Source organism: Antechinus flavipes, chromosome 1, assembly GCF_016432865.1.
Source record: "Antechinus flavipes isolate AdamAnt ecotype Samford, QLD, Australia chromosome 1, AdamAnt_v2, whole genome shotgun sequence".
NCBI classification, from domain to species: Eukaryota; Metazoa; Chordata; class Mammalia; order Dasyuromorphia; family Dasyuridae; genus Antechinus; species Antechinus flavipes.
In genome coordinates this window covers 661469804-661480003 of record NC_067398.1, presented here as the reverse complement: position 1 = coordinate 661480003, position 10200 = coordinate 661469804, and the positions used below count along the sequence as shown (strand labels likewise).

The window sequence follows — 10200 nt, the reverse complement described above, 5'->3', positions numbered from 1 at the left end:
AGGTGCTGTACAAATGCTTATTCCATTTCCTTTCCTACCAAAGAGCTGTGGCTGCTTGGGAAGGAAGTATCATTCAAGGCTGATGAAATTTTTGTCGTTCATTTTTCAGTTGTGTACACCTCTTTGTTGGACAACTATTTGGGATTTTCCTGGCAGAGATAATGGAGTACTTTGTCATTTTCTTTTCCAGCTCATTTTACAAATGAGGAAACTGAGGCAAACAGGGTTAAATGACTTGTCCAGGATCACATAGCTAGGACGAGTCTGAGATTATATTTAAACTAGGGAAAATGAATCTTCCTTACTACAGGGCTGGCACTCGATCCTCTGCAGCACCACCTAGCTACTCCTGATGAAATTACAGAATCTTTAAATTCTGAAGAAATAAAGCAGTTAAAATATTTTTGTTAGCAGGTGACATATAACCCAAAGCAATAAAGGCAATAATTATTTAAGCAATCGAAAACACAGGGGCAGGTAGAGGGAGTAGTGAATAGAACATGGCCCTGGAGTCAGAAGAAGCCGAATTCAAATCCTATCAAAAGAAAAGAAAAACACAAAAGTCAGATGCATTTGTTTGTGTGTGTGTGTGTGTGTGTGTGTGTGTGTGTGTGTGTGTGTGTGTGTTGCAGTGGATAGAGAGAAGGTATAAAAATGAGGAAGACCTGAGTTTGAATACTGTCCCAATCACTTAATTTCTATGTAACTCTGGATGAGTTTCCTTCTTTCCCTGGGGCTATTTCCTCATCTATAAAATGAGTATGATAATAGCAGCAAACTCACAGCATTAGGAGGATGGAATGATTATTATCACTCCTAATAGAAACCATGAGAAGTTAGTAAAAAAAAATAGCATGAATGGCACTGACAAAATATGTTAAATACTTATCCTTAACATGCCAGGACCAATGAGATCTTTATAAAAGATAAATTTAAAAATTTTGACAGAAACAAAAGAAGCACTGAATTGAGAGAAAGGAATCCTTTTTCATGTGGGAAGATCTGGTCATGGTATTTCTCAAATTATCATAATGCCAGGGCAGTAAAAATGGAAATGCCAGTGGTCTTCGTCAGAGGAGGTTCCTTCTATCCTGTGTACTAAGGTCCATAGGTTGCTCTGAAAGTCTTTGGTCTATAATTTCTTCCTGTCCATCTGGGTCCCTTCAGCCATGTCTACCTTGCTCATGAGATGTCCTGATTCAGGTCCTCCAGGAATCAGTGTCCAGCTTCCCAGTTGACAATGCTCCTGAAAACCCCAGCGGGGTTTTTTGGCTCTTCCCAGTTGGGGAAGTAAGGGAAATTAGGTACTGTTTCTTTTTGTCTGTATCTGTAAATTTTAGTTTTGTTCAATTATGATTGAGTTTTGTTCAATTATGATGATACTTAGCTGGGGGAGAAGGCTGATCTGGAACTAAAGTCCCTTCCAAGTGTCAGCTTCTAAGATTCTCAGCTCTATTCTGTATTCATCTTCCATCCTGATTCCACATGTTTCCCTAAGAAAATAAACTGAGCCAGTGAGAGATCAGCCTGCAACTGTTCTTGATCTCTTTGACTAGTACACTGGTGCCTCGAGCCCCTGACTCAATGGGGAGAAGAGGATCTGGTCATTCCAAATGGCTCTAGCCTCCCAGAAAGAATGAGGTCTGGGAGGTTACATTCAGATGTTAGCTACTAGTTTTTCTTACAGCTAAAAATTAAATGAATTTCCTAAAGTCAGAGCTAGTAAGTGGCAAAGCTGGAATTCGAAACTTAGCTCCTCTCTCTAAATAGAGTGCTCTTTGTAGGACATCATATTGCTAGGCAAATCCTTTATCTTCCCTGAGTTTTGGTTTCCATATTTATAAAATGTGGGCGAAGGACTGTGTGATTTCCAAGGTCCATGTCCTATGTTCAATGATTCATTCTCGTTTTTCCAAGGCTCCCTGGATTCCTCTCAAGAGAACTAGAAACTATGCTTTTCAGAGTTTTCTGGTGGGGCAAGAGATCAGAGGCCAGAGACCTTTACTCATACTCTGAACACTGAGTGCAGGGCCAACAGCATGGACGCTGGAGGGAGACAGACTGACAGGCTGTCAAATGAATGGGTCCTAATCCTGGGCTCTTGGATCAATGAAGCCTCTTCTGCCACATGCCCTGAAGCCAGTCATTTGAGCTATTTCTGACTTTTAAGATTAAGACTGTCACTTTAGAAAGTGAAAGGCAAGAGGGACAGGAAGGAGGATTTCCCAGAGGGGTATGATCAGGGGATTTTGGGGAAGCTGGAGTTGCTTAGATATAAGAAAGCCTAAAGCAGCTGGTAAGTGGTAAGTAGAAACTACTGTGTTGCTCCTTCTTGGTCTCCTACAGAAGTTCTAAGCTATGGGATCTCCTGCCACCAGACCCATCCCTGCCATGACTTGGAGTCTGGCTCTGGCTCTGAGCTGGGCCTCCTGTGGACACCAAAGAGTTTGGACAAAAGTAGAAGGTACGTGGGGCAAGTGGGGGGATCTCAGAGGTGGTTTATAAAAAGTGAGCTGCGGAAGAGAGGCCCTCTTTAATCGGTAGAGAATGGAAGATGTCAGAGCAGGAGATAAGATAAAACCCAAGGAACCCTTGTTCCAACTTATCTTTGCTCCACAATCCTTACACCTTCAAAAAGCAAGGATGAGCAAAGATATGAAGTCAAGAATTGTGTCTTCTCTTCCCCGATCCCTTCTTCCACCTACCTCCCCTGCAATCCCCTTTTATACACAGCAAGGAGGCCAGTGTCCCTGCATTGTAGAGTACCTGGAAAGAAGAAAGGAGGGGCTGAAAATGCCCAACAGAGAATTTCATATTTGGTCCTAGAGGGGAGAGGGAGCCACTAGAATCATTCAATAATGCAGTGACCTGGTCAGACCTACAGTCTAAGAAGATCAGTTAGATGACTAAATGAAGGATGGATTGCAGCAGGGAAAGGATTGAAGCAGGGAGACCAAGCAGCTGGCTATTGGAATAATACAAGGGTGATGTTGGGAAGGGGGCCTGCAGCAGGGTAATGGCAGTGTCAGAGGCAGCAGTGTCTCATCATATGGAGGAGAAATGTTATAAAGATAGAAACAATAGGATTTAGTGACCAATTGGACATGGAAAGAGAGTAAGGAGCTGAAGATGACCATTAAATTGTAAACAGGGATGATGGGTTTTATGGTGGTTCCTTTTACAGTAATGGGGAAGATAAGAAGAGAAGAAGGGAGGGTTTGGGGAGAAAGATAGTGAGTTCCGTTTTTGACGTGTTGAGTTTAATATGTCTACGAGATATCCAGTTTGAGATGTGCACTAAGCAGTGAAGATTCAAGCCTGGAGGTCAGGACAGATGTTAGGCCTAGACAAACAGATATGGGAATCATTTACACAGAGATGATAATTGAAGGCATGAGTTCGTGAGATCACAAAACAAAACAAAATGGCAAGAGGGAAAAGAAAAAAAAAAGAGAGAGCCCTGAACAAAGCCATAGGAGGCAGCCTGTTGAATAGGCTCTATTTGGATATGGCTCTAGCAAAGGAGATTGTCCAGACAAATAGGAGGAAGACCAGAGAGAGGTTAGGATCATGACATCCTAGAGAGAAGAGAATATCCAGAAGAATAGAGTGATTGGCAGTGTCACTGGCCCTGAAAAGAAGTATCTGTCCTCAAAGAATTTACATGTTACTATATAATATTACATTCTATTAGATAATAATAATAAAAATAAACTATCTCACATTTATATAGACCTGGTTGGATCTGTGAATTTATTCTAAAAACATTTTGATAACTGCATTTCCTTTATAATCCTACTATTTTATTTTATGCCTTTAAAAACATTATTCTGAGAAAGAATCCATAAACTTCACCAGACTCCAAAAGAGGTACATGAAACAAACAAATTTAAGAATTCCTACAATATAGAGATATATCCTAAATAAATATCCATGATTATTCAAAGAGGGAGAGACTATTTATAAATAACTAAGAGATCAGGAAAGTAGGAGGTGCCAAATGAATTGAGTCTTAAAAGATGCTCAGGATTTTAAGGAATGGATGTGAGAAAGGAGCATATTCTCCATGTGAGAAACAGCCTATTCCAAGGTATGGAGGACAGGGACAGAACACTGGGTTTGATCCTCATGGGGGAGCTACTAGTTTGGCTGGAGGAGTGAGTGGAGGGGAGTAATAGCATGAAGAACTTCAAAGGTTCCTGACCCTATCCTCCCCGGGCCTTTTTCTTTCATCCTTCAGAGTCCCCAAACTCCCTATCTGTGCAGTGTTGGGCTGTGAGGTATCCCAAAGCCATAGACTGCTCCTGGACCACCGGCAAAGCAACAGAAATGACTCCTGAGTCGGATTTGCAAGCCTCATTTATTGCTACTTACAGGTCAGAGTCACAGAATTCTAGACATTTGAAAGTTTAGTCACTGGATGGGACTACAATGACATATTCCAATTCTCCCTCCCCCCAAACACACAAAAAATATTCCTTATAGGAAGTTATCCAGCCCCTGACAGAACACTTTTAGTGAAAGAAAGCTCATTTTCATGTGTATATTTCATTCCCTTGATCCCTCTGATCATTTGGAACTTCTTCCTTATATTAAACTGAAATCTACTTCCAATTCACCAGTTGTTCCTGGTTCTATCCTTTGAAACTGGGGAGAACAAGTCTGCCTTCTCTTTCACATGCAGGCCTTCAGTTACTCACAAATAGCTGTCATGTTTTTCCCATTCTTCCCCTCCCCCCCAATTTTTCTTTTTTCCAGACTAAACATCTCCTGACTAACCACTATCCTAACCACTTTCCTCAGGATGCACTGAAAGTCACAGAAAGTGAACTAGAAGAGTTCTTGAAGATTCTTGGTCTAACTTTCATGTTTCAGAAGAGGAAGATAAAATTGAAGTAGGGAGAAGATAGCTCGGTGGTTCAGTAAATAGAGCACCAGGCCTGGAGTCCAGACACTAGATTAAGAAACAATGTGGGTTTCAACAAATTTCTTTAACGCCTGTCTGCTTCAAATATAAAATGGAGATATTACTAGAATCTAAAGTTTACAAACCCCTTAGCACAGTGCCTGTTCCATAGTAAGTAGTATAAATGCTAGCTATTACTATTATTTTTGTTGCTGTTTTGTGACTTGCCCCAGAATCACACAGAAGCAGGTTTGGAACTTAAACCTCAATGTCTTTATTCACAATACAGGTCCTTTCCACTATATACCTCAAGTCCATTTTAAAATTATGATACCTAGACTGGGATAGAGGGAGGGATGTGGGAAATGACATAAATTTGTGGTCCTTTCCTTCCAGTACAAACTAGAGGATGTCCCTGAATCAGGAACAAGGTGAAGGGGTTACTGAGCTTAGAATCTTGTCTTTTCACATCAGATTCGGGATGATCACCCAAGGAGAGACGCATCCCTGCCTCCAGCCTTCCCGTGAGGCCCGGAGCTGTGTCATCCCCGACATCCAGATGTTCTCCATGATCCCCTACATACTCAATATCACAGTGATCACTCAGCAAGGAACCAGAAGTAAATTGGTTCCCTTCATCGCAGAGCATATAAGTGAGTCCCACCTGGGAATGCCAAATAACATATTAGGAAGTCAGAGCTGAGTATAGGGAACGGGTGCTTAATAGAATATCACATATTCAGTGCTTGATTTGGGGGCAAAGACATAAACTTGGTGGGGAGGATCTTTAAAGTGGGATTCTGGATAGCTATGAGAAATAATGTTGTCTTAGGACCCTTTCACTCCATAACCAATGAGTTTATATCTGGCAGTTAAACCTGACCCCCCGGAATCTATGAGTGTGAGTCCTATCCCTGGCAAGCAACTCCGGGTGCAGTGGGAGCCCCCCCATTCCTGGCCTTTCCCCAGGTATTTTCCACTCAAGTACCTGATCCGTTACCAGCGACAGGGGGCCAAGAGATTCCAGCAGGTGAGGCCTTGACTGGGACAGAACAGGGGGCTTTTGAAGCCCAGAATCTCAGAAGGGTGGTTAGAAAGAAGCAGAGCTTCAGAATTCTGGATGCTGCAAGGGTTTCAAATGTTAAAACATATACTTCGGGGTGCAAAGGGTTTTAGAGACAATCTGGCCCTATTCTTTCATCTTACTGGTGGAGGCTTTAAAATGCAAGGATATGAAGATATTTTATTCAAACTCACAGTGGGGCAATGGATGCCAGAATCCAGTTGTCCCAATTCCTAGTTCCAGGCTCTGCCCACCAAGACTACAGCTTCCCTCCATGTTAAGGAAACCTCTCTATCCCTCCCTTTTCTTCAGATGAGGTCCCTCCCTAGGCACTGACTACCCACACTTTGCTCTCAGGTGGGGCCAACTGAGGAAACATTCTTCATCCTGCAAGGCTTGCGCCCCAGGACCCAATACCAAGTGCAGGTTGCAGCTGGTGACTTTATGGACTATGGGGAGCTAAGTGCCTGGAGCACTGTAGTGGCTACCACCCATGGCAGCAAGTAGCCTGAATTTGCAGCAACCCCAAACTCAGCTTCTGCGATGGGGCAATGCCCCAGATACTTAGACCTGACAAACCAGTCCCAAGCCTACTTGCAGAATCCTGTCATCTCTGAATCTAGGCCATCCCCTGTGGCTTCTATCGTTCCTCCCAGGACTTCTCCGATGCTCTGCAGACACTTGTTGGATCAGACCCACCCCCAGAATTGCCAGCTCCTGTCTCCTTTTCATGTCCCATAGGCTGTGCCTTTGCATCTTGGGGGCTGGGCTCTTTGGGCTATACAGGACACACTCTTCTGAAGATTGGACCTCTTGCAAAAGCCTTCAACGCTGTAACTCCTGCATTCCTCAAAGGACCTCTCTCTAGCCATTGATACTCTGCATGGATTTATTCCTTAATAATATTTATTCTTAACTCACAATTGTCTCCTTATCAGAATCAGTGATTTTGAAAACCACCCCTGCTGTCATTGTACCAAAAAAAACTCACAACCTGTTCCTTTATTCCCATCCTCCTCAACTCTATCTCCCAAATGTCTTATGATATTATATGTTCCTCTTCTACTGTGTTCTCTGAAATCCCTGTTCTATAGTCAACAAATTTGCTGCCATCTTAAACCTTTTCATGTCTCATTCCCTTCTTCTTCTGGCTCTCATGGAGACCTTGTTCTTTCCTGATGACATGGCAACCCTAGTCCACCTTTCCATTTGCACACAAACTCTCTGATTCACTGGGTGTAGTTTGGGGGGGGGGCGGGAGTGGTGAGGATATTCTTTGTTCTCCATTGTCATTCTTTCTCTAACATCAATTCTCCAAAATATCTCCTCCTTTTAGATTCCTTCAATCCAAATTTATCACCCAAACAAGATTCTAGTATTTGTTATCTGCCAACCTCCAGGATACTTTTTCCTTCCTCAATGAATTCAGTGGCTGAGTCCTAATTTTCTTTCTACCCCAAGTCCTACAATGAAGGAGATTTCAATATATTCCCCTTGATAATTCGATACTCTCTCAAACACTCAAACTTCCCTATCCCCCAGCCTACTCATTTGTCATGACCTCCTCCATGACACATCAGCTACACATAGAGATACTCACATATACATTTCCAGGTAAAAAATTCTGAAATTCCTTTAATTGATTATAATCTTTTGCCATCTCTCTTTCCCTCTGCCTTATGACTTTAACCCTGATCTCCATTCTTACTGCTTTCCATTCCTTATACCCTTCAGTTTTGTTCTCACCACCATCAAGACGTCACTCTGTACTAGCTACACTGCTTCCTTCCCTGTATTGGGTCTCTGGTCAACCACATCATCTCTATATTGTCAGCTTCTCTTCAGTTCCATGTCCCTTTACCTACTGCCAATCATGACTTTGCTAAACTCCAGCTTTGTATTATTCCCACCATCTGCTGCCTCCATTCCTATTCAAGTGCTGGGAGGAAAAAATCTCAAAATTATGTTGACTGAGTCCACTCCAAATCTGTGTTACATAATCTTAACTGAGACCTCACTGCAGTGAATCAATCCTTTCCCCAATTGGTGCACTCTCTTACTTACCACAGTAGCCATTCTAAATCTTTTTTATCCCTTTTAAGCCTCCTATGATATTCCTTTCTTCACCCACTATGAACTAAGGACTTCATGGATAAAAATGAAGTCATTTGCAGAGTTCTCTCTCTCCTTTCCTCCTTATCTGACATCAATCAAAAGTCTCTCCCTCACTAATTCTTCCTTTACCCTTGTCTTATCTGAAGATGTGGCTCTTTCTCCTGCTAAGGCAGATTCTTCTATATGTATCCTTGATCCCGTTCCATCTCATCTCTCCAGCAGACTGCCCCTCTATCATTCTTACTCATAGGGCTGAGGTCCCATATCTCTCTTCCTCTGGTTTCTATATCTCTTCTCCACTTCTTGTCTAAATGTTGTGAGAAACCCCTCTATAATTGGCCCCTCCATTTCCTCCTCTCTTCTAAACCTTCTATAGACCAGCTTCTATTCATCATCAACTCTCTTTATTGAACCCTAACCTCTCTCCTGACTCGTCTAAAATCTCCAGCTCCCACTGAACCTCATCCAACTGAAGGCACCATAGACATCTTAGAATCAGTATGAAGGGAGAGTTCGTCATTTTTTCTCCCCAATCCTTCCCTTTTCCTAACTTATTCAATAAAAGCATCGCTACTCTCCCACTCACTTAAGTTTAAAAAATAGGTATTATCCTCAACTCTTCCCTCTACCTCACCCCCAAATCCAACCACTTTCCAGGTCCTGCAGCTTCTATTTTCATCACATCTCTTTATACATTTCCCTTTCTCCTCTAACACTGGTCCTGGCCCTCATCAGCCCACAGCTGGACTGTTACAATAGCCTTACGATATTTGGTCTCCCTTTACATTTTTGTTTTTCTTCCCGGGTTATTTCTACCTTCTGAATCCAATTTTCCCTGTGCAACAAGAGAACTGTTCGGTTCTGCACACACATATTGCATCCAGGATATACTGTAACCTATTTAACATGTAAAGGACTGCTTGCCATCTGGGGGAGGGGGTGGAGGGAGGGAGGGGAAAAATCAGAACAGAAGTGAATGCAAGGGACAATGCTGTAAAAAATTACCCTGGCATGCGTTCTGTCAATAAAAAAGTTATTATAATAAAAAATAAAAATTTGGTCTCCCTGCTTCAAATTTCCTTTCATTCCAGATCATCATCTACTCAGTCATCAAGTGGATCTTCCCAAGGCACAGGTTTGCCCATCATCCCCCTACTCAGTAAAGCGGTCTCCCTAGGAACTGCAGAATCAAGTAGAAAGCCTCTGGTTTGGGGAGCCCTTCTTCAGCCCGCAGCATCCCTCCGTCTGACACCGTACGGTGTCCTCGCTGCGCCTCCTGGCTTTCTCTGGGACTCAGCTCACCGGCTTCTGCCCTCCTCCAGATAACCTCTATTTATACTGTTCGCGCCTTGTAAATACATAATGTTTGCGTATTGCCTCCCCCGTTAGGCTGTGAGCTCCTTGCAGACAGGAGGTTCTTAAGTTTCTCCTTGCGTTGCATCCCCTGAACCAAGCAGTGAGCCTTAATAGGGCTGGTTGATTGAATCCTCCCCAGGATTACGCCTTTAGCCCTATGGATCCTTGACAAATTGGGCTTCAGGTTCACATTTTGCTTGCAAGGGGTCAGGAGGAAAAGGAGGAAAGGGAGGAAGGGAGGAAAAGAACAGGAGAAGCATCATAGAACATGGAATGTCAGCATAGGAAAGGATCTTCGATTAATTCCACCCATTTTATTGACGGGAAAACTGAGACCCAGGGAGGGGAAATGAACTTCCCCAAGTTCAATCACACAGTGAGAGCGCGTTTCACTGGAACCCAGATCTCCTAACTTCTGGCCCCTTAAATTGCTCAGAGAGGGCTTCGGGGGCCCAGCCGGAAGAAAATTAAATCAATAAATGGCGGGATGCACACACGCATGCGCATAAAATAGGCACGAAAGCGCTGGTGAAGGGCGCGGGGCAGGGCGGAGGCTCCGGACTTCCTTCTCTGGTCCCGGGTTTTAAAAGGTTTTTCCCTGGGGAGGGATCGTTCCTGTGTCTGCGGAACCTTCGCAGCGGCGAGGCCGAGGCGCCATCGGACCCCATAAGGAAAAGAACCCTATGTAAAGGACGTGAGGGGGAGGGAGAAAGAACGGGGCATACGTCACAGGGAAGGGGCGGGCCACAGCGCCCTCGAC

The 10200-nt window shown here is 43.5% G+C and overlaps 1 protein-coding gene across 2 annotated transcripts; it reads left to right on the top strand.

Moving 5' to 3' along the window:
• The first annotated feature begins 2310 nt into the window (after positions 1–2310).
• EBI3 (Epstein-Barr virus induced 3) lies at positions 2311–10165 on the top strand. 2 transcript variants are annotated; one of them, XM_051971922.1, is made up of 5 exons: positions 2311–2464; positions 4241–4376; positions 5381–5559; positions 5779–5936; positions 9176–10165. In XM_051971922.1, the coding sequence occupies exons 1-5, from the start codon at positions 2359–2361 to the stop codon at positions 9245–9247; spliced, it is 651 nt and encodes a 216-aa protein (XP_051827882.1). In that variant the 5' UTR covers positions 2311–2358; the 3' UTR covers positions 9248–10165. The 2 variants fall into 2 exon arrangements, with proteins under 2 accessions (XP_051827882.1, XP_051827881.1); XM_051971921.1 differs by lacking the exon at positions 9176–10165 and adding an exon at positions 6327–6892.
• The last annotated feature ends 35 nt before the right edge of the window (positions 10166–10200 follow it).

Excerpts from the sequence above, each read along its gene's own strand:
- EBI3 (XM_051971921.1), top strand. The coding sequence starts at position 2,359 with ATGGGATCTCCTGCCACCAGACCCATCCCTGCCATGACTTGGAGTCTG. Across the intron at positions 2,465-4,240 it reads AGTTTGGACAAAAGTAGAAG|AGTCCCCAAACTCCCTATCT; the intron begins GTACGTGGGGCA and ends TTCATCCTTCAG. Across the intron at positions 4,377-5,380 it reads TCATTTATTGCTACTTACAG|ATTCGGGATGATCACCCAAG; the intron begins GTCAGAGTCACA and ends TTTTCACATCAG.